The following is a 23,942-nucleotide window of genomic DNA, read 5'->3' on the forward strand; positions in this document are numbered from 1 at the left end:
TTCTTTCACTGAGTGAAGTTCTAAGCAAGCCAAGTCCTGCTCATATTCATCTGAATAGGAGTCATTTGAATTATCCTCATTCAATGCATTAACCTTTTTATTTCTCCAATTCACATTTGGTTTTCTCTCCTTTTGTTTCGTTTTGCACATCTTTTGTGTTTGCCCTCTTCTGTTGCACAAGTTACAGTCTTTGTCTTTGAACCAACACTCATCAGGGCTGTGTGATTTCTTCCCACATCGGAAACAAGCTGCCATCTTTTCAGCACATTTAGCTGTCATTTTATTCACTGTGCAGTCGGTAGACGACGCTGTCTTCTTTTGCAATTCCACTGCGTCCTTTGCAGCGGTCTCCATAGAGACTGCTATCTCCAGAGCGCGCACCAGCGTCAGGTCTTTCTCTGTGAGAAGCCGCTTCTGCGTGCCTTCGTGCACGAGACCACACACGAGTCGATCACGGAGCGCGTCCGACAATCCATCTTTGAACTCGCAGTGCTCCGATAACCTGCACAATTCGGCCATGTATTCCGTGACAGACTCATTTTTCTTTTGATTTCTATTGTGAAATTTAAATCTTTCTGCAATGACCAGCGGTTTGGGGTTTAAATGCTCTTGCAGGACTTTCACAATTTCCTTATATGGCTTACTTGCTGGTTTGATGCGGTGCCATCAAATTCCGAAGTAAATTATAAGTCTTTGGACCCATAACGCCGAGTAGCACTGCCACATTCCTATCGTTTTCGATCTTGTTCGCCAGGATATGCTGTTCAACTCTTTCAATGTACGTGGTCCAATCTTCCACTGTACTATCAAAGGCATCCATCTGTCCCACGAATCCTGCCATTTTCTTGAAATGCTGACGGTTGCACCAGTTAACACAGTCCAATTTTATTTCATGTTAAATTGCTTTCGTTTTCCGTTAGGTTACTCACAACCTCGGCTCCTTTGTTCTCCTCCTCCCTTCACGCGAGCCGGACACATTTTTTCCTCGTAGCTTGCTCGGGGGTAGGCAAAACAACCGTGGAAAGCTGAAAGGAGACAAATTCCACTTCCATGTAACATCCACGCCACGTCAGGTTTGAGACTCGTCGCCAATTGTTGTGTTCTCATCATCAAAATGGACAGGGAAAGCGGCGTGCAGTTTAGGGAACTTTACTGGCTTCTTGAAAGATTCAAACTGATACAGCATTCATTGCAAATCCTATGTATTGAATCACTACGCGCAGTGCGCGGCTGATTACTGCTAAGTTACTACAAAGAAAATAATTCCTTTGAACATAACAAGCTATAAAGTATATATTTGTCAGAATCTGGTCTGGGTCTGTCTTCATTGCTCATCTCCCTCCATCTCTGAACATTGTGGGGAACTGTTCTCTCTCTCGGAAGATAAGGTTGACCACCAAGGGACTGTTAACCAACAAACTGACCAAATGGCCAAAGACAACAGTCCTGATAATTGCAACATTCCCAAAATTGGATGATTTTAATATCCCGCCTTGAAGCAGCCCGACCTGAGAACTAACGACAGACTGAGTGCAGTGGTAATGCCAGCGCTCTCTGCTAATGCGGTGGTCTGGCTCTCGCCTGTTTACAGAAGCTGTGAAGCTGTGAGCTTTGTCTAATCATCTGGTTGAGCCTCACTGACCTCTTGTTCTCCTCTCTGGTGAGACTTCTTACCCCGGGGCTATTTTTCTCCTCTCCTCTCTCTAACAGAATGAGGAATTCCAGCGGCAGAAGTAATCAGTGGGCTCCACTTCTAACCAGTCCCCCGCTGCATGTGCTGTCAAATTAAAAATGATTTGTTCTCTTCCTTTCAGTCCTTTACATCTTTTCTCACACCCCAATCCCCTTCCTGTTATCCCATTGATACACACAGAGAAAAGAGAGAACTTCAAAGCAAACAAACGTTCCTCCTCCATTATTAAGGAATATGTGTTACATTAATGATCCAGCAGGAGACAAATAGGTTCAACAACTTCATTTAAAGGCTTTTTCACCCCAGCTGGCACCAGACCACAGTTTACTGTCAAAAAGACCTTAAAATCGGAGAGATGTTCATTTTAGTTGAGAATGAAAATCTATCACTGATTGGACATGAAACAACAAACGTGTCACCAGGCAGTAAAATAACAGGAATTCATAACAGCTTTGCTCCCTTTGGTCCACCGGTGAAAAGGTTTAGATTTTAATGGTCCTGGTGGCCCAAAGGTCTTTGCTAATCCAGACTGTGGGTGAGGAGCTGGCAACAGACTCCATGAATGGACTCATGCAAGAACCAGGAGGAATAAGATGCAGTTATTGGTTTAATAGTCTGTTCGCCTTGTTACACGTCCAGATGGTGTCCAACAGGATAACACTGGAAACCTCCCAGATTCTCATCACAGTAGGTCAATGATGGGGCTCGGTCATTGGTTGGGTTCGGATCCCACATGAAGGTAAGAGGGGTGGACACGTGCTGCTGGAGCTGCAGTGAGTACGTGCTGGCCCGGGCGCCGCTCCTCCTCACAGCAGCCAGTTAGTCAAATGTGATTTCTCTTCGAGCGAACCAGCCTGACTTTCATGTCGCCTCCAGGGACGAAAGATCACATGATTTCAAAGAAGACACGACGCAGGACTTTGGGATTTAAACAGAAAAAAGGGAGATCATAGTTTATTTGAAATGTACAAAAGCTATATACACACCCTCACAAATGCAAACACACTTAGCATGGTAACAGTATGTGACAGCAAACAGACACACAAAAACACATGTTTGAAAGGCTACTTCAGCAAATTTAACAAAACTGAGGAATTTGCAGGGCGAGTTCAGAGATCCTGTCCAACTCAGGATTTCAAAGTCTGTCCCTTCCTGGATTCTGCAGTTCATCGTGAGCCCAGGGGAGGTGTGTGGGTATGAACGTGTTAATTGGGATTGGATCTCTGCTGAGAACACACAGAGGTACTTGGATATTCTTTTACAGAATCCTCCTCATCAGAAGAGAGGTCTATGTGCCCAGATAGACTATCACAGAGGCATACCCTTGTCCTTTTCAACCAGTTACGCTTGTGACGGGAGGCCGTGGAGACTTCCTGCCTCCGATCCAGAGGGCAAAGAAGGAAATAAGATTGTACAGTGCTCATCCCCGAGAGCTCAGGCCACGATCAAACAGCTCTGGACCATAATGTGGTACAAACCATGTGTTTAAACTCAGGCTGTCAAACAATGAATGCATCATTTCCTCAACTGCAATTAGTCACACATGAAGTGCACACGGACATCCATGTCTTTGCTGATCAGTTTGTGCATTGACTCACCAAGAGTCTTTATTGTTAGTGTTCTGCATGAGTTGATGACCGATGGTTTACTGAGCTCAGTGCTAACCATCAGCACAAGAGACCAAGGAATCGTTACCTGCTCAAATATATTTGTTCCCCCAAAACTTTAAACCTGGTCACAAATCAAATACCTCTTTTCTACAGTGTGTTGCCAGGAAGCACAACAGTTCTATTCATTCGATCTCAAATTATGCAATGAATGTTTTTATGGCCGCATAGAGGAGCTTAGTCTGAGAAAATTTCTTTGGTCTTCTTGTTTTTTACCTTCCTGGCAGTAAAATGATGTATGTTCTTTGAATGAGAAGTAAGTGTTCATGTGTAATGTTGACAGCCCTAGTTTAAATACCAAACATTTATAGCATAACTTAAAGTAAGTACCTTACAGTATCTTTTATAAACATGGTCTTCATGAGAAAATATTATCTACATATCAAGTCCAATTCCTGGATGTTCTGTTTTCAACCTTGATGTCCTCAACAAGGCACAAAGTGAACTGCCGTCGGTGCACTGCATTCTAAAGGGCTGTGACACGGACAGACGCCATTGTTTGTAGATCCATTTACTGTATGGCCTTGGCTATTTAATATTCATAGCTAAAAAGTATGGCTTTTTAACAAATGATGACAGAAAATGCATTCGCTATTAACCTTTTAATGGAACATATAATAATCTGAGGCAAATATCTCAAGATAATCATAATATGGACAGTGAAGAGAAAAGTTGTTGGATCAGTGCTTTGTTGTGCGGTCCATATGTTCCTGATGTAGACATCATGAAGACTGGATGGATGACGAGCGACTTCCACTGCGCTCAGCTTATCATATTGAGGAACTTGCTCTCTTCTGCCAGAGCTGTGAGCATGGAGTTCATATCGCCGATGGCCATGTTGCCCATCCCTGCTGGCACCGACGCCAGGGTGACGGAGTTGCGAGGCGTTGTGAGACGTGAAGAACTCTGTGATAGGCTCTGTAGAAGGCCAGGGCTCAGGGTGCCTGACATGAGGCTGGAGTGGTCACCGTCATCCAACATGGTGTCAAAGTCAATTTGGGCATGCTCTGTACCAGCAGCTTCCCCAGTGGAAGAATCCACTGTGCTGCTGGAGACCTGGTTGACACCTGGTGAAGCCATGTTGCCCAGCATGGGGTTGGCACTGGCAGGAGCCTGGCTTGTATGGGGGGACATGGGGGCATCAAAGCTGGCAAAAGGTGGTTCAAACATATGAATCTGACCTGTGTAGACGACAGCCGAGGTGAGGCTCCCGGAGTTGGGTGCTGACACACTAGGCCTCTTTGGACTCGCCTCTGAGGTGTCATTACCAACGCTGGGGCTCATATCAGTCGACTTGGGTATTCGGCTCAGTTGCATCACACCAGGACCCGTGTGCAGTTTGGCACCAGACCTGGGCTCCACGGGAGGCCTGGGCTGTAACATTCCTCTGCTTCCATTCAGGACATTGTTGTGCTGCTGCTGATCCCCCAGGCTGACATTAGGATACCCATCAGAATGTGTTCTCCCTCTGTGACTTTGAAGTTCTTGATCTGCCACACTGTTCCGGGTAGGTCTCACACTAGTGCTCGCAGATATAGGATTAGGGATTGCTTCTTGACCAAACGCTTGTTGAGGACTCGTTTGGTCACTGAAGTTCAGGTTGTTGCATTGCCTCTGTTGCTGATGCTGCTGGTGAGGAATGTTCATCAGCCTCTTGTTGTTGTGGTACACAAACCCCTGCATAGACATATTCTGACTCATTGGCACCACCTGCTGGTTGCTGCCCAGGCCCTGACCTTGTGCCTGGAAGGCACTAAAGTTGTGCCTCTGCTGAACTACAGCAAGGTTCCCCTTGAAAGGATGTTGCTGCTGTTTGGAGAGCTTAGTTGTGCTGTCCACAGTCCCTGAGCTCACCTCGTTCCACTGCACCGGCATATTATTTTTGTTTACGTTTGATGTGAACGGTTGCTGGGAGTCCCTGGGATCCATCTGGCAGGCCTGCATGTCCTGACCAGACTGAGTCATGGTGGCATCAACCATGGCTGCCCTTCTCTGGGCATAAAAGGATGCTGGTGGGGCAATGCTTGTCTGGTAACTCTGAGACTGGTTGTTGAAATGATAATCAACTTGCCCCAAGTTGTGACCTTGAGTGCCAGTGTTTTGGGACCTGAGGTACTGCACCACATCATCTGGAAGCACCATATCATCCTCCCCACCCAGCTCCCCCCCAGCCATCACCCCATCCACTGCCATGTTCTCCATGGCTACATTCTCAGAGATGCTAGGTGGCCTGGGGGTAAAAGGGTAGCGTTGTAGGCTGCCATCAGAGCGAGTGTAGCCATGCATACCCAGTATCTGATGGCGTTCTACAGATGATGGACCATTCATGGGGTTCATGCTGTTCATACTGTTATACCGCTGGACCCCTGGGAAAGCAAGAGGGTCAAGAGCGGGACGACGCACTGGGTCACTGGCACGGCGTGGTAAGTTGGTGGGTACCTCGTGTGGCATCATGCTGTGAGTGCCGTATCCAATATCACTGCATCGCCGGGGCACAGCTCCGGAGGGCAGCTGGTGGAATAAGTGCGATGAGCCTTCCTGGGAGTCACCATAGAGGGTCATGCGGGTCCTAAGACTCATTCTGTCCATATTGGGGAGAGGAGTTGGTGGAGCTCCGCCAATGGCAGCAGCATACTTTGCCTTGAGCCGATAGTGCTGAGCTGGTGTCAGACTGAGAAGGCTTGGGAGACCTCCTGCCCCTCCTCCTCCGACACCTCCACCTCCACACTGGCTGGCCTCGCTGGAGCGGCGAGACAAATCGGTGGAGATGGGGTCGTAGGAGTCAGCTGAACTGATGTTGTTGTGGCGGTTCGCACCGAACTGTGACGTCTCACTCGAGCGTCGGCTGGAGTAGCAGGGGGAAATGCCAGAGGAGCGCCGGCTCACGGTGTATGCTGAGCTGATGGTGCTGGTCGTACTATTACGCCGCTCATTCAGCTGATTCAGCAGTGTCACTTCACACAGAGACTGATCCCCCAAGCGCTGGCCAGGGTATGGACCACTTAGGTTACTCATCACGTTGGAGCTCTCCAGAAGGGAACCTGCCAGACACAAGGGACATTATTACACAACACATGGACTACAACGTGAACTATGATGACTGATGTGGCTTTTGGATCGGGCTATCTGATCTTTTCAAATCAGATTCAGGCCACTCTCCGATGTAGTTCTAGTTCAAATGCAGATCTGTTTTTTTTTTTTAAATGCGACTTCAGTCTCAGCAGCCATCAGATATCATTCTAGTCAACAAACATGGCAGACACACTTGGGCACGAAAGCAGCTGCTGCTTCTCCACAAAGAGCCATAAATACACTATAAATTGTGCTTCTCTTCATTCTTCTCCGACCTTTTATTTGCCTTCATATTCCCCTGCTTCTACTGCACAGTAACTTATAAGGAAATTGTTAATGCTGTAAAGGCTTCCTCTGTGCACTTAGTGCTGTCAGTGATGTCGTGTTGTTCTTCTGCATTTGCAGGTCACTTCAGGACCATGAGCAGTTCACACCGCAGCCACATGCAGGTCACATTAAAAAAAAAAAAATCGCATCTGAGCAAAAAAATCTGAATTGAGCATCAAGACTTGCAGTGTGAACGTAGCCTTATTATTTGTCTGACGGACTCTGATAAAGCCTGGCAGTCAGCTACTTATGTCATATGTCACTGACACCTACCGGCTGCAGGTATGGGAGGCAGCTTCATGCTGTTGCGTTGGCCCTGTGGGATCTGTGGTGCAGAGTTGACCCATGGGCAGGAATCTCTCACCGTCTTCAGCCTTTCCTTCTTGATAGTCTCCAGCTTGATGGTAACTGCACCACTGTGACCCACTGCTTTCCTCAACTGGAGTCCCAACCCCGCCTGCTGGCCCCCAGCAGGAACAGTGGAGTCAACCATGGGGCATTCATCCTGTGCACTGAAGTCCCCGAAGCTGCCCCCACTGTGAATGGCCATCTCTACCCCACTGTCGTTGTTGGCGCTGCTGAGAGGTGACGGCTCACTGCTACATGATGAGTGGCCACCAGGACTGGACTGATACGTCTGAAGGAGGACAGCATGGAGGATTTCGATGTAAGTAACAGGGCTGGGTCATGATTTTTTTTAATTTCATCAAATATCCCCCAAAAAAATCAAAGAATTATGTGGCTACTTGTGATGCTTGTTTTGAGTTTGGCCTGCAACTGGTCCTGGTGGCTGCTGCGCTGGTAAAGGGTTTGTGGCACATTGAGTAACAGTTCAGGTGTTCTCTGAGCAAGCGCACGATGCTATTTGCTATGAGAGACTTGTGAGTGGGAGGGAGGAAAAGAAGACTACAACAGCCGAGAGAGAGAGAGCAGACGTGTACCAGGAGCAAGAAGATTACTCAAGTTGATGAAAATGACACATGCGTCACTGCCTGCACCTTAACGGAGACGTCAGCCATACATTGAGCATGGTTTTCACCAGGCACGCTCAGACCACCCACAACACAAACCCCAGCCTTTTTAAATGCCTGTAGAACCATGACATTGTGTGTCCAATGTGACAAGGAAAATAGACCTGCCTAAAAAAATGGGACGGATGTGGGCAGGGTTTACATGACACATCTCTGACAGAATTGATGTGTTTCAAACGATATTCCTCAAGAGACGATCAAGAGTAGCAGTGGTTGCCTGCAAACAAGACACGTAACTGTCTAATCCACATCAGCCGACAGTGTTCCCCCTATCGTCCCAAAACCTTTTAGTTATGCACATCCTCATCTCACTTTAGGACACAAACAAATCACACGACATGGCCGCTCATTTGTTAATTAACGATTGTTTCTATGTCCAAAAAAAGGGGCAGGCCATCGATGAAACCCTGTGATGACAGAGGTCAACGTCCCCAACGCTGCACCTGGGACGTAATGTTTGGTAGGAACCAAAGTTAAAATGGTTCTGTTCTGTGGGGTTCTCTAATGAGCAGCAGGTTTGTGTTCCAACTGGTTGCTTGATACCAGAAAGGTGCCAAGACTCAAGAGTAGGATAATGGCTCTGTTCCGTTCAGCGTCCAAGTTCGTCAGGTCTTGCTCGTGAATGTGGCCATGTTGTGACGTCCCACCTCGCTTCACCTGCTTTGACAAGTCACGATGTCTCCCGTAAAGACGGCTCGTTTATCTCTAGTTTCTGAGCGATATCACCACTGCTCAACCCTTCATGCGATCATGGTTCCAAAACATATGTGGCATTTATAAATAGCACAGAATAGCATGAAATAATAAACCATACAGGCTCATGCCAAGTTCAGAGAACTCCATTATGCATTAAATAATTATCATAGCCTAGTTAAAAAATTCAGACTGTAATGGTGTTTTGTAATAACTAATGTAGGCCTATAGTTCCATGACCTTATTTATTATAGATGAGTTTGACTTATTTACAACAAGAAAACAAGTGGATAATTGATGAGTTCTGTGAATAACAACGCAACAGCAGCAGTAATTCACTGATCCCAAAATGATCTTAAGTCTTGATCATAGTGTGAAGCTGGCACTATTTGTTGGGCATACATACTGAAACAGCCCCAGTCTTTCAATATTAATGTGACAATGACTTTTATCAGCAGCTGACAGCGCAGGCTCCTGCCAGTCATCACATCCACAGCGATGGCAGCACATGACGCTCTTTGCCTCATTATTCTATGTTTCCAATATACAAAGAAACAGCTTTTAAATGTGTGGAGACTGATTTACATGCAATACTTGTTAGAATGCGGAGCTACAGAGTGAAACATGAAGGCAAGTTTGTCATGCTGAGTTGAACAAGTCTCAGTGCTCACCTGAGTGAAGTCTGTCCATGAGGAAGGTAAGAAGGGAGGAAGGGAGGAAGCGAAAAGGAAAAGCAAGTTCAAGCATCGAGGAGAGTTAGGAGGGAGGCAGGCAGCAGTCAGTCAAACATTTAAGGTCACGGCTATGTTAGTGAAGTGGAAAAGAGTAAACAAGTCTTCATTTGCTGCTTCCTAAACATACAAGTCGTGCCATTTCTGGAGCAATGAACATATCTTTCCGAATGTGATCAACCCCAATCTTCAAGCAAACAGAGATGCCGTTCCTGCTGCTAATAAAGATGATGAACAAATGACAGGACTCACGATGGAGCTCTCAGTCTTGATAGACTTGACCTGCAGGCAGTCCTCCGCTCCTCTAGAGGTGCTTTTGGCTTCAGTCCTGCCATCCATGCTTCCTGAGCCATGCTTGGAATTCACCTCATTCTCGCCATCTTTGGGCGGCTGTAGTCTTGGAGGAGCATCACTGCGCTGTTTCTTGGTGACGTGGGCTTCTGGTCCATGGACAGTCTTCACGTGCTTCCTGAGAGAGCTGGGGTCTGTGTAGCGCTTGGTACAGCCCGGGATCTTGCACACGTATGGTTTCTGCCAGGAGAGATTTAGAGCTGTAATTTCACTGTGGAGGAAACGATTTAGCTTGCATATATAATATTTGTATAAGATCACTATAGACCAGCACTGTATAAAGGGAGACGATTTACATGATTATATATAGTGCATTTTTCTCATCCATCATCCATCGATTTTCTACTGTTTATCCTGTTCAGGGTGGTGGGGGTGGAGCCTATCTCAGCAGCCTTCCCCCTGGACAGGTCACCAGTCCATGGCAGGGCCAACACATAGAGACAGACAACCATTGGCTCTCCCAGCCACGCCTACGGTCAATTTAGAGTCTGGATTAACCTGGTCCCCTCTTGATGTCTTTGGACTGTGGAGGAAGCTGGAGTACCAGAGAGAACCCAGCAGGAACAGGGAGAACAGGTAGACACACCCAGAAAGTCCCCGTGCTGCAGCCGGGGCTCCACCCACAACCTTCTTGCTGGGGGCCACAGGGAGGACCACTGCTCCACCCACAACCTTCTTGATGGGGGGCCACAGGGAGGACCACTGCTCCACCCACAACCTTCTTGCTGGGGGCCACAGGGAGGACCACTGCTCCACCGGGCCGTCCAATAATGCATTTTTAAAAAATTCTACTTATTACTTGACTGTACCAATGACAACACATCCATGGAGCCATTCGCAACAGCTAAAACCTTCAGCAGAAAACTGGTGTATTTTATGACCTGAATGCAAAAACAAGTGTTGGAGAGCACCAGATTTGAGACATAAAGCCATGAAATCCCACCCTAGTATGTGTGTGTGGGAACATACCTCGTTGGAATGGGTGCGGTTCTGGTGCTTGGCCCGGTCTGAGGCATTGGAGAAGGCCTTGTTGCAGCCTTCATGTTCACATACATAGGGCTTCTCGCCAGTGTGGGACCTGAGGTGGGTCTTGAGGTTCTCCAGGCGAGAATAAGCTTTGGAGCAGCCCTCAAACTGCAGACAGACAGTGGGACAGCTAAAGAGTGAGACAACTGCCTGAACGCTGCCTTCTGCTGTCTGCAGCTGGTTCAAGAGAAGCTCTGTGTGCTGTAGTGTTTAACTGTAATTGATTCTTGGATTCTTGCCCACCTACTGTGGTGTGCAACACAAAAGCAAAGCATGGATTCACTTTGGTAAAAAAGGGCTTTAATATAAAAAATGTAAATGAAGTGTGAGATGTGCTGGAACACTTTGGTGCTATATTGAGACAAAGAGAAGTCTGTGTTCATCCTTGGTAGTGTACAAGTTTTAATTTGGTATTCCTTCAGCGCCAATGTGGAGGAGAAAAGAGAATCAACTTATCATAGCTCAGAAACTGGATTAAAGACTGAGAAGAGATGGAGCAAGAAGTAGATAAAGTGATGAGAAGATGCATCTGGGATTTGTGCAGAGAATATACAGCATGGTCTTAATAAGGACCCATGGCCCCCTGCTTGTGTGCATATCTTTATTACACGCCCACACTGTCAATCAGCTCCCTTTACACTTTCACAGGCCATCTGTTTTAATGCATTCATAAGAGCCTCCGAACCGGCTTTGAAGCCAGGAAACAGGCCCTCGATCTCATCTTCATGTGGCAAATTAAAGCTTCACTAAAGCCTCCATGATTCCACAAACACCAGCAGTGATTGGCTCCTGATGCAGATGGGGTTCCACCCGGTGACTGGTCAGAGGCTCCAGATTAGGGGGGTAGTAACCCTCCAGATGGACTGGTAGAATAACTGTGACAGGATTGCTGGGGTTACTGTCAAATACAACAGGGCACGCAGTGCATCCTACTTAAAGTGTGAGAAGGTGTGTTCTAGGGCCAGTGTGTTCTGGGGCCAGTGTGTTCTAGGGCCAGGGCGTTCTAGGGCCAGTGTGTTCTGGGGCCAGTGTGTTCTAGGGCCAGTGTGTTCTGGGGCCAGGGCGTTCTAAGAACAGCGTGTTCTGGGGCCAGCATTTCTGGGGCCAGTGTGTTGTAGGAACAGCGTGTTCTTACTGTGCATTTGTGTGGCTTCTCCCCTGTGTGCCGCCTCATGTGGACCACCAACATGTACTGGGCCTTGAAGGGCTTCTGCTCCCGAGAACACTCCTCCCAGCGACACACAAACTCCTTTTTCTCACCGTGGATGTGGTCATTGTTGATGTGCTGATAGGGCGATTCAATTCAAATCAGTTATCACAGTCACACATCTTCTGCATCATCAGAGGCATTGACATGAAAACATGCATGAAGACAAGCACATGAGGGGCGTTCAAATATGCCATTAGGATTGGAAGGTATTGTGCTTGTAAGTCCACCTGAGTGCAATCAGCATGTTGTCCACCTGGTCGGATTCATCAGTGTCCTGCACAGTGTTGTAATGGCTTGTTGCCCAGAGTACCTCAGAGGTCACGATGCCCTCACACACAACAGATTCCATCAAAGTCAAATGACGAAATGACGAATTGCAGACAAACACCCACTTAAAACCTCGGCTCTCCTGCACCACATGCAAATATCCACACAGCCAGAGGAACCACTTCATTTCCTGAGTGCGTCCAAGCCCACAATGCTCCACTTATGGTCACTTCTTCCCCAGTAAAAAAGCTCAGTGGCTGACGATGCTGCCGAGATCTATTTTTGGTGAAGGAGGAATGGAAACAAGTGTGTGGCCCGGCAGAGGCCTCTATTTTCAGGTTACACACAACTGTGAGTCCATAATTTGGGGGCTTTTGAAACAGGATGACTTTGGTTAAGCAGAAGCCAGAAAAACCCACAGGTGCGCACAAAACCCTGGGTTTGTTTTGGAAAATGGCTATCACACCCCTGGGTGTCTGGTGGGGGTTACGAAAGCTAGAAAGACTTTAAAAATCTTGGGAAGCAGTGAGGATGGAGGAATGTGCTAGTCTCGCGTCTGCCAGCAGACTCAGCAATGCTGGCAACTCTCACAGAGGTGGTGTCCCCGGAACTGCTGCTGGGACCAAAGTTCTTCAAAGTGTCTCTGGTCCTAACATGTAGCAGCCAATAGTGAGGCCTCAGCCCCTCCCTCCCTCTCTGGGTCTGTGAACCTGACACATGCCCCTCCTCTCACAGGTCTGAGGTGACTGACAGCCAGTCGGAAAGTCGAAAGCAAGTGGGGAAGTTGGTCTAAAGGGGGTAACGCGAGGTTCCAAAACTCCAGAGCTGCTGGCATGACGATGGATTTATGGTGGGCCCTCTGGGCTTCAGGGGTTGGGGGTGTTGTGAGGAGTGAGAGGTTAGGGGTTACAGGTCAGGGGCTGAGGGGCTGAGGGGCAGGGGTGCACAGCTGCAGGGCTTGGGCTTGAATTTGGCGAGAGCCGGAAGGCTCATTAACATTGCGCGTGTCAGCCTAACAGGAAAGGATCAGTTACTGGACAGATTTCTGAGCAGACGCCATCAGAAGGAAGTTAACGAGCAGCAGAGGAGGTTCAGCTCGTCAAACGCTAGTTTAGAATTGACTTCACATGAAAAAGCAAAGAAATTGATAAACCTGATGAAATGACGGCATGTTTTCAGAGTGAAAGGTCTCCCCGCATTGTTCTGTGGACTGAGACAGTTACTCAACAGTTGGATGAGAACCCACTAGACTGATACTCACATGAACCAGCTGCTCCTGTGTGTCGTACTCCTTGGTGCAGCCCTCCCAGTGGCAGTTGGTCTCATATATGGCCTCAGGCTCCTGTTTGCACTCATCTTTATCGAGATCCTCACTCAAGTCCAACATCCCTCCTCTGTTGTCCTGGAGGACAGGACCAGCACTTTGTCATGTCATATAATACTAACAGTCATCCACTTAAGTATGTCAATACTTGTACGTACTGGCACCTGTGGTCAAAACGTTAGCAGCACATTCTGCACTACTGTGCTTCTTTCTTATCTACTTGAATCCTAATGAGCCTGAGCTGCCGTCACTGAGAGCAATGCTAGCGCCTGCAGGGGATCGATGTTCACTCAGCTAGCTCACACAAACCTGGAGGATGGGGTTTCCCTCAAGGTCACCACAAAGCCAAAAGTTACAATTCAACAAAATGTAACAAATAAACAAACACAAAATAAAGAGGGAAATTCTCCTGCTACTTCTACTCTTACGACTACTAATAGCAGGATGAGTATGGAGGTGGGGACAGGGAGGGTTAGGCTTTATCGGAGGTTGGTCTGGCACTGGCTTGTATGAAGTTTCATTCTCCTTCAGTGAAGAAATTATGAAAAAAAGGTAGCATCTGTTAGCAGATATTAATACTGTATATGTCATGTTGTGTTATTATAGGTTGACCATGTGTTTCCCTCCGATCCTTCCAGACAGAGAACAAAGGGGGACCACGCTACGTACCCCCAAAGGCCCGCATCAGTGTCAGGTCAGCAGTGTCGCTGCCCCACCTGTAGTGCTCAGTGCAAGTGAAGGGTTATTCCATGCTAGTTTTTTTATGTAGAGGGTGATGCCTTACTTGGCAAGACGGGGAGATGGGCAGTGGACCCTCTGCCTCCATTTTGACCTTTGTCCTCTTGGTGGTCAGTGGGTTGACTGTGCTGCTGACTGACGAGTCTCCATTGGCGTTCTGATAAGACAGTAACACGGTCAAATGGAGGACAGAATCTGTCCACGTGACACCGGCAGTTTCAGAGCTGTGACCCACATTTTTCCAATCAGGCTTTCTGAAAGAATAAAACCAGCCCAACTGTGCATCCACTCAATCACACAGCCAGCCACACGCAGGGCGGCGGAGGGAAGTTTTGGGACTTGATAGTCCTTCACGGAGAGCTGCAATGTCCCACTCGGCACCAGATCCCATAAGTTAGACAAGGACCCGCCACTGAGACTAAACAATTTAGACTGCTTTATGATCGCGAAAGCCGCAAGGAAATATGAAAAAAGAGGAGTTATTACCCTTGTTACAGAGGGGCAAGGCAGCGGAGTCGGGGGCTGGGGGGGCTGGAGGGGCTGGGGGAGGGGGGCTTTGATCTGCCGACAGTTCTGAGCACGGCAGCAAGACAAAGACACACAAGCCCTCTTAATGTTCTAATGCAGTGGAATAGAAAGGAAATCTATCAATGTAAAGCAGCTGATGAATGTGTGTGTATACATACTGAGGTCCGGGGGTGGGGGTGGGGGGGTCTCTAATCCCACCCAGTCTCTACAGTACAGTCTGGCTTTCGTGAAGAAATCAATGATTCATTCAGCTGGCAGGAAACCAGGACAGAAGTATGGTTCTGATCTTGCGTGCATGCATGCGTGTGTGTGTGTGTGTGTGTGTGTGTGTGTGTGTGTGTGTGTGTGTGTCATATGACTCTCCAGTCAGATGGAGAATATTCCGCGATCACACAGACACTCTGATGCATTTTAATATACTACAGTCGTGAGCTGTTGTGTGTGGTGAGCTAATCCAATACAGACTGACTCATTATGTTATTATAAAATTGTGTTTATTGTCACTGTAAAAGCTCCTAATTTCAGCATTGTGTTAGAAGAACATGACTGCTAAACTGTGTATCTTGTGTATACTTGAAGTATAGTTGAGGTATCAAATTTCTTATATGTTAGCAAGTTGTGTATTCCAAGTGTACTTAAATTTAATCAATGATTTAAGCTGATCAATCAAATCTTTCTGAATCAATAATATACACATGTTAACACATAATAAAGAACCAGAACCAGAAGAGCTGCAGCAGATCAGGACCAGAGCACAAATGACAGTAGTCCGGAACAAGTCCCGAACCAGGATATGTCTGAAAACGTGTGGTCCGTGACAGCTCCCTGCCACAGGAGTCTGACACCTGCCTCTTTACACACCAGAGAAAACTCTCATCTCACAACACCCACGAACGTCACCGCCATCGTCTGGTTCCCACCTGGTTCGCCTCCGAGTTGGAGCTGTTGTGTGAGGTGGACATGGGCGACGTGGTCAGGGGGTGCTGGCGGGCTGAGAAAGAGGAGGGCGGTGGTTGAATGAGAGGAGGGGTGTGGCCAAAGGCATTCAGACCCCTCTGCTGGGATAGCAGCTGCTGGTACGCCACAGGGTTGATGGGGTGAGGGAAGCTGAATGACGGGCTGGACAACAGGGAGGACATGATTTAGGGTTTGCGTCGATTCAAAAACTAGCATCAAAGTACATTTTCGCTCCCAACTTATTTTTACTGCAGTGTTTTACTGGACACAGTAAGATCTGAATACTTCGTTGTCAGAGGCCTGACGATAAAAGGTACTGTGTCGATACCTGATCCCTCCGACTGAGAGGTGCCCGTAGGAGCTGCTGGCAGCCGAGCTGGAGCGGGAGTTGTTGATATAGGCGACCAGGGAGTTGGGGGAGGTACGGATCATGGTCTGCAGGTCAATGCTGGCGTCTGATAGCGGGGAGATGGATAGCGCCCTCTTCCTACTCAGGCGGGGCGTCAGCCGAGGGCTGGAGAAACGTGATACTGGACACAAAAACACATAACAGAGACAAACTCAAACGTTTGAGTATCGCCTTGAACCCACGTATGTCAATGTGAAGAAACTCACTTCATTTGATTAGAGGACATTGTGTAAACCCCTCCAACTACCACTGAATCTCCACCTGGCCTCAGAAGAGGCAAGTGACTAGCCTGAACAGTGTAAGAAGAAAGCGGGGGTCCAGCGGAGGTCAAACCCGTGCTAGGCTGGGCTCTATCTCACCATCTACATCTTTCTCACACACACAACTCTCCTGTTTAACATTCACATCCTCTTATGCATAATGAATCACCCCAATCATTCTCTGTAATTATCGCGATACCAATCTCTTTCAGTCCACTCTCCGGGCAAGTTAAGTGAGGGCAATTTAAACAAATTGATCTCAGAATACCATTAAAAAGAACAAGGCGGACTCAGAGAGGTAGAGTTCATGGCCTGCTGCTGGATTTACTTCTGCTAGTCGATGAGAACACGATGAGACGGACGACTTTCCCATGAAGTGAAGGCAGTTCCTCTCTCCTTGCACCCACGTCATTTATGTCTTTGGATTTCGTTTAAACGTCACCTCACCTCCACGCAGACAGCTCACTCATTTGGGGTCAACAGGTGCTGGTTTGCAGAGAGAGCTACACTAATATGTGTGTGTGTGTGTAATTAGGTCTTACAGCAGACATCATCAGAGGCGTGAGAGGCAGGAAACCCTTAATAGGCCATCACAACTCACCTAAGACCTGACACACTCGCACATTTGCTGCATGTCAGCTCCACTGCTGTCAACATGTAGCCAATCGCCAGAGCTGACAACCCTGCAAGCCAAATGAATCGAGGCACCATAATCACCATGCCAGACCTGTAGCCATAAACCAGGGTCTTACTTCCAAAACTATTATGTTGGGAGGTGGCGAGTCGTAAAGCGAAGGCATGTGCGCTTAGTTAAAAGGCCCCTGGGAACTTCAGGGGGTAGACGACAGCAGTGGGCAGCTAGGAGGAAGGACTGGAGGAGATGATGGAGGTGTAAGAGAGAGGAATGTGCCTCTTCAATGAGTATGGGTCATCTTTCCTGAGCCAGAGAGGGAGAGAGAGAGAGGGAGGGAGAGGGAGGGGGAGAGAGAGAGAGGGAGGGAGAGAGAGGGGGAGAGATGGGCTCCATAGGAACATGGAGGAAGGGTTTTGACAGGAACGTACGGGCCATGCGTGTAGCCGCTAGGATTTGCTGTTCATAATGAGCCAAGGTTGCTGGTGTTCCAAGAGATTTAATGGGAGATAAGTGAATTAATATTCCCTCTTATGAAGCCGGAAACAGGCCTCCCAGCCTGGCGGCCTGGCAACCTGGCGCCTGCCTCACCCTTCTGGGCACTTTGCCCAAAACAACGCTCTCTACCCCGTCTTCAAACCACCTCCCGACTCTACCCAGAAACCTTCATGCCTGGGCAGCAGAGAAAGTTCTCTGGCAGATGGGAAGCAAGTGGTCAGGCTAGTTTGTGAGGCGAGCTGCTGCGTCTCTGGTCAAAGCTCCTTCTACCTGGGATAAATTCTCACCACTCGGCAGAGGAGAGTTTTATAGGTGGCAGTTATAATTGAAAGGGTGAGCAGGTTCCGGCAGGGTGTGAGAAAACAGATGTTGCACAGGCCGTGGAGGCCCGGCAGTTTGTGGTAATATGGCATGTCATGCTATGTGTGTGTGTGTGTGTGTGTGTGTGTGTGTGTGTGTGTGTGTGTGTGTGTGTGTGTTGACATGTGTGCCATGGCTCTGTGGGCCTGCAACGAGGGCTGGTTGTAATTGCGGGAGCTGGATTTATATAGCGTCGTAATTACAGGCACTGTAATGCACATTGATATAGCAAAGAAAAAAATATTAAAGCGGATGAGAGTGGGAGTGTGTGATTATTTTAAGCATTCGCTTGGTGGAGAATGAAAACCCTTTAATCTGTGTCCAGATCTCCAGAGCCGGCCCTGCCAGCCTGACCCTGATCACACAGAGGGTCACTGCAACGCTCTGCTCAGAGCGTGGACACAGGCAGTTATTCTGAGACTCCGTGTCTCCATGTAGGGTTTGTTGGCTTTGAACTTTTGATACTCTTGCCTTGTGCCAGGTCGCCCTTAAATAAGAATCACTTGTCCAGTTAAATAAAATAATGTAAAAATAAAATAAATACCAGCTTGATGACACACAACTGTCTTAGTCATGGTTTTGTGTCCATGATGTCAGCAATGTATGTTCCCACTTGTCTCACAGTCAAAGCCCCCAAGCTGGACATCTTCACTGGTCCCACCAGCTGAGAGGGCGGCCCGGTGGAGCAGTGGTCCTCCCTGTGGCCCCCATCAAGAAGGTTGTGGGTGGAGCCCCGGCTGCAGCACGGGGTCTTTCTGGGTGAGTCTCCATGTTCTCCCTGTTCCTGCTGGGTTCTCTCTGGTACTCCAGCTTCCTCCACAGTCCAAAGACATCAAGAGGGACCAGGTTAATCCAGACTCTAAATTGACCGTAGGCGTGGCTGGGAGAGCCAATGGTTGTCTGTCTCTATGTGTTGGCCCTGCCATGGACTGGTGACCTGTCCAGGGGGAAGGCTGCTGGGATAGGCTCCACCCCCACCACCCTCAACAGGAGAAGAGGGGGAAGATGGAGGGATGGATGGATGGATGATGGAGGGATGGATCGATGGATGATGGGTGGATGGATGGATGATGGAGGGATGGATGGAAGGATGATGGATGATGGATGGAGGGATGGATGATGGATGGAGGGATGGATGGATGGATGCACTTATATCAACCCTGTCCAGGTGGGGTCTGAATACAGTGACACGTAGAACCTGGGTGGATCAAGGAAGACCAGCTATGCTCAGAAGAACATGCTAATATGCCGCTAACATGAGCCAGCAGGGCAAACACAGGAAGTCCTTCCTGAAGTCCTCTGGTTCCACATCACCCTCTTGTTCCTCAAATAACCCTCCACTCTCCTCCTGGTTGCTCCTGCACATCACGGAGCACAGGATCATCTTTGACTTGTCCCTCTAGATCTCATTTATGATGAATAAGGCTGCATCTACCCCCCCCCCCCCTCTCATCACAACTTGATTTAGTGCCAGCAGGACCCCAGGCACCGGGAGCCCCGTGGGCTGCTGGGGGAGAAACGTGTTTATTTTCCCTGTTGAAGCTCACTAATGCTAACACTGTGAATTTTATTAGTGAGGGAACTTGGACTGAGTCCACTGGGAGCCCCCAGCGTCCCGCCCAAAGCCACTGTTGTGATTAGCAGTGTGTTTACGCACACACTTCCACCTGTGTGCTCACCAACCAACATATAGTTAAGTGCTTGTGTATGCAGTCTAAGGGGCCGGAGCCCCCCACCCTCCAATCTCCTCCCCAGCACGTCGGTGCACACATCTATCTGCCGCTGCTGCATCAACACTAGAATCTCTTTTTGCTCCGGATGGCAGACGTTTACTTTGGCCGTTGCTGTTGTCTTGGGAGCTTCAACATTTTCCAGAAAGCCACTCTAATATTTTTCTGCCCACCCAGCCCTTACATACCTGTCGGCAGGCTGCTGAATACTCCGCCAGCAGGTTCCAGCAGAACCGAGCTGGTACATCTGACATTCTTATAATTTATTAGATTCCTATGACCCGGTTTGTCCTCACTGAAAGTCTGAGAGTACCTCTTAAATAGAAGTACTGGTGGCGTCCTGGGAGTAACAAAGGGCGTGTCACATCTGAATCAAATGTAAATTTGATTATACAAAAAGGAGAATATGTGCTGATTGGTGGAGCAGCCGCGGTGATGAGCACCGAGTGAAAGTCGTGACGTCTGCGTCACGCGTCCTTTCCTTCGTCCTTCATTGGTCACAGAGATGTGAGGAGGGTTGTCCACCAATGCCAGACAGCATTTGTCACTTCGAAAATAGCTGCAGTTTGGGTTTCTAAGCGGTCCCACCTGGCCACCCATAGCAAGGTTTTCGGGGCGCCACTGCCAACAGTAAATTCTAAAAGTGGACCAAGAAGATGCAGCTCAGCTGAAAAACTTCAACTCAGTTTTCCTCTGCAGCGCTCAGTGTTGCATGGCTCAACCGTAATCCCGTAAAGTCCCTTTCCCACAGCAGGAGGCCGACGATAAGCCGCACTTGGGTTCACTGAGGGCTTCTAGTTCTTGCGGTGGGTCTGCTGAATATTACTGCATAAATTGTTTTTAATAGAGTTTTATCTGTGCTGCCTTCCAAAACAAACGGCATTGAATGAAGCACATATTTGCCACCTCTGCCCCTCCTCCCCCTCCTCCACTAGGCCAGTAAATAAGGCCTTTGATTCAGGCTGAGGCTGCCGGCGGAGACCATTAGCTGGCTGCATGGGTCAATGTGGGCCCTGTGTCTGGAAGAGCCTCCAGACTGGCCGAGTGGCCCAAACCCGACCACATCACTACCAGCTGGTAGAACACTAAATAAGAGTTGCTGGGACGGTGACAACTAGTGTGTGTGGGGGAGGTGTCTCTGAGGATTGAGGTTTAGTTTTCGCTCCAGCCTGGTCATGAGAGTCATGCAGCCGCTGGAGAGCATGACAGGTGAGAGCCCTGCTAAGGTGGTTCTGGGTGGATGATGCACTGAAAGGCCTCTTTCATCGTCGGTTTCTGTGAGCTCCTTGGCGATTCATCAGCTGACAGGATGGTTGAAGGAAGCCTGACACACGAGCTGACATGCTAACTAGCATGAAGCCACCATGTGAGCCAGCATATCAGTGTCTTGTCTCCCTGCATGTACGTGTATGTACACACATACACATATGTACGCACGCATGTGGGTAAATATGTGTATGTGTGTACATACGTGCATCTGCAGACCCTCAGGTTAATCCTGGCTTACCACTATGACAGCAAGCAGAGTGGAGCAAAGGGTTCTGGGTGACCCTCCCGGGACTCACCAAGGCCCCGCCCCCAACCTGGAAAAGGTACCTGGAAGTGTTGTGCAGGGGTGGGCAACCCTGTGCCATGGAGGGCCGTGTGTGTGCAGGCTGTCCTTCCAACCAAACACTTTAACAGGTGATTCCACTGATGAACACTCTTCTGTGGCTGAAGGAGTGTCCATGGCACCCCTGGTTGGAGGGTGTTGTTCTTCATGACAGTGCGCGTCACCTAACACATTATCAGAAGGAGAGCGTCTACGGCACGCTAACATGTTCGTACCAGTGTTTGGCCATGGGGTATTGGGGTATTAGTGTGTGTGTGTGTGTGTGTGTGTGTGTGTGTGTAGGTTTGTGTGTGTGTGTGTGTGTGTAGGTTTGTGTGTCTGTGTGTGTGTTTGTGTAGGTTTGTGTGTCTGTGTGTGTGTGTGTTTGTGTGAGTGTGTGTGTGTGTGTTTGTGTGTGTGCCTGCGCGCGCAATCCCACTGATAAGTTGAAATGTTCCTGAACTTTGATGAGGAAGGATGGAGGAAGAATAAGAGGAAGGAATCAACAGATGTGCTGCTGAGAACCAAGGACACCATCACTGTTGACTGAAGCTGTGCGATCAAAGACATACGTGTGCTTCCCATGTACATCTGACATGACATGTTGATTCTATTCTGGTTCACAATCTGGTTTAAAATAGCAGAGTCGCTGTGACCTTTTTTTGTTAGAGGACAGTTGTGAGATGTCGTCTCCTCACCATCCACAGGGCTGATGTAATCCGGGAGATGACTGGCTGCTGCCGCCGCCGCCGCTGCTGCTGCCGCCGCTGCCGCCGCCGCACCGCTCTGCATCAGGAGGTCCCCGTACGGGCTTCGCTGGCTGGCGCTGGCCATGAGGTGGTAGTACTCTGCAGGATTGGCCCCTGGTGGTGGAGGGGGGAGGCTGAACAAGGCACGGTCCTTCAAGTGTTCATGGGTAACTGAAAGACATGAGAGGAACAAAGAAGGTGAGTTCATTAAAAAACCCAGAATAGTTGAGCACTGGTGAAAGCAATGTGACTGCAGCCATCTCTCTATCCCATAGTGTTCTGTGATTGATTGATTCAGTCAAGATCAACCCAGAGTGATGAATGAATGGAGGTTTATAGCCTGATGGGTTGGTACCCAACTAGTTACTGATTTGATGCACTAGTCCAAAACACCTGGACACAGACACAAACCACTGTTAGAAAAGGTGTATTTTGATGTGAAAGAATCTTCCGCCAAGCTGAAGTTAGAGACGGGGTGCAGGTGCGCACACATACTCACACACACTCTTATAATGGCATGAAACGTCTTAACCCCTGCGTCCAGTCACGCTGTTCAGCCTCCATCTGTCCCCTGTTTGGGGACCGGACAGGACTGCTGGCAGGTTGCATGCTGGGGGAAGCGGGGGTTGGGATGCTGAGGAGTTCTGTACTCACACATCCAGCCAATGGGGATCCATCAGAAGCGATTAGGCCATGGCAGCGTATTTGTGCTCCAGCGGCAGGCATCTTCTTTTGGGTTCTCCATGGCTGCCAGATCACATTAGACCTCCCCAGGGTTGCACTTTGTGTTTGGGGGATGGTGCATGTGTGACATCACTAACCAAAACCTCAGAGGTGAGAAGCAGCTACCGCACTCCCCACTAGACCCAGTAAAACCAAAGCCACCAACACAGAGTCACCAGTTTCTGGTTGAGTGAGCATGTTCAGCAGAACGTGGCAGGATGATGCTTTGTGCTGATGTTTGCATGGCACACACCAAAAATTATTGGTGGCGCGAGAGGTGATCGCCAGTCTACACCCATAAGACGCCTCGCCCATCAGGAGAGGACGCGTCCTTGTGACCTCTCTGCTCTGGAGTGAACCTTCCCTTTGACCTCAAACAGATTGTTGCTGTTTGGATTCCTGCTGCTGCCACTAAAGCTCACATTGTTCAAAATGCATCGTTGCACTTCCTTCACGCCGTGTATCTTAATCTCTTCAGCCAGAGCCCTGAACACCAGCCATCCCTGTCTGGGTTTGTACACATACGGCTCCACAGCTTTTCTTCATGTTCTCCAGAAATGCATAGTACCCTCTGACCAGGAGGTGAGTGCTCTAGGATTTATTGCTCTTCTCTTCCTCCACCTGCTGTCTGAGGAAAGTTAACATGGACACGTCTGTCTCTCACCATGTCAACGGTTTCCATGGCTTCCCTGCAAAAACATACGAGTGAGCGGTAGCGTTTGTTCTACTGTGCCTGAGCCATTCATGACTCACGCATGCAGAAACCCCTCAACATCCTCGGTGAAAGGTGGGCTTCAGGGTTTCATCCAGGCGAACTTGCACGTGTGAGACTCATTATTCCTGTTGGTTAGGAAATCAACTGTGTAAACGAAAGCGTGTGCGCTTGCAGACAGACTCGGTTTGTAGTGGAGAGGAAACATAAATTCTAGCCCCGCTCAACTCTCACCTCCTTAAGGTCACATGGTTGACACCAATGCAGAGAAGAGCTTTACATTCATGACATGGAGCAGGAGAGGAGTGCAGCTGAGTCATGTGACTGCAGGAGTGTGACCCAACACCACGGTTGAGAAGCAGCTCTGAGGGTCAAAGGGTGAAACTCCTTCTACAAGTGGTCATCATCAGCACAAACCCAAATGTGTTTGGAGACAAGGCCCAGATCTCTGAGGTGACCGGTTCCCCTCATCTGTGGGACACCATCGGTGTTTTATGTGTGTTCTGCTGCCTCACCTTCAGCTGGGCTCAGTCCTCGTGCTGCTGAGATCATGGAGAGGGTGGGGCTTCCGTGTACCGAGCGCAGGTAGTGCTCCATGTGAGGGCTGACGTAAGGATGCGGAGGACTGAAAGGGGACTCGCCCGTCCCAGCAGCAGCGTGGGGA

General features: G+C 48.7%; 1 protein-coding gene across 1 annotated transcript in view; it reads right to left on the reverse strand.

Annotated features, from left to right (window-relative positions):
* Positions 1-2,621: 2,621 nt before the first annotated feature.
* gli2a (GLI family zinc finger 2a) overlaps positions 2,622-23,942 on the reverse strand; it is a 75,634-nt gene continuing 54,313 nt past the window's right edge. The window contains exons 4-14 of the mRNA XM_086221051.1: positions 23,794-23,942; positions 21,793-22,014; positions 15,944-16,145; positions 15,579-15,777; positions 14,177-14,287; positions 13,330-13,470; positions 11,727-11,876; positions 10,535-10,699; positions 9,467-9,745; positions 7,033-7,396; positions 2,622-6,401 (exon numbers count right to left, since the gene is read on the reverse strand). The exon at positions 23,794-23,942 is cut by the window's right edge and continues 57 nt beyond it. Coding sequence (XP_086077177.1) covers positions 4,123-6,401; positions 7,033-7,396; positions 9,467-9,745; positions 10,535-10,699; positions 11,727-11,876; positions 13,330-13,470; positions 14,177-14,287; positions 15,579-15,777; positions 15,944-16,145; positions 21,793-22,014; positions 23,794-23,942 — 4,261 coding nt within the window. The 3' untranslated portion in view covers positions 2,622-4,122. The remainder of the gene's footprint in view (positions 6,402-7,032; positions 7,397-9,466; positions 9,746-10,534; positions 10,700-11,726; positions 11,877-13,329; positions 13,471-14,176; positions 14,288-15,578; positions 15,778-15,943; positions 16,146-21,792; positions 22,015-23,793) is intronic.

The sequence above is a fragment of the Aulostomus chinensis genome, chromosome 12 (assembly GCF_037954235.1).
Source record: "Aulostomus chinensis isolate RoL2024-O1b breed Wild chromosome 12, RoL_Achi_v1.0, whole genome shotgun sequence".
Classification (NCBI taxonomy): Eukaryota; Metazoa; Chordata; class Actinopteri; order Syngnathiformes; family Aulostomidae; genus Aulostomus; species Aulostomus chinensis.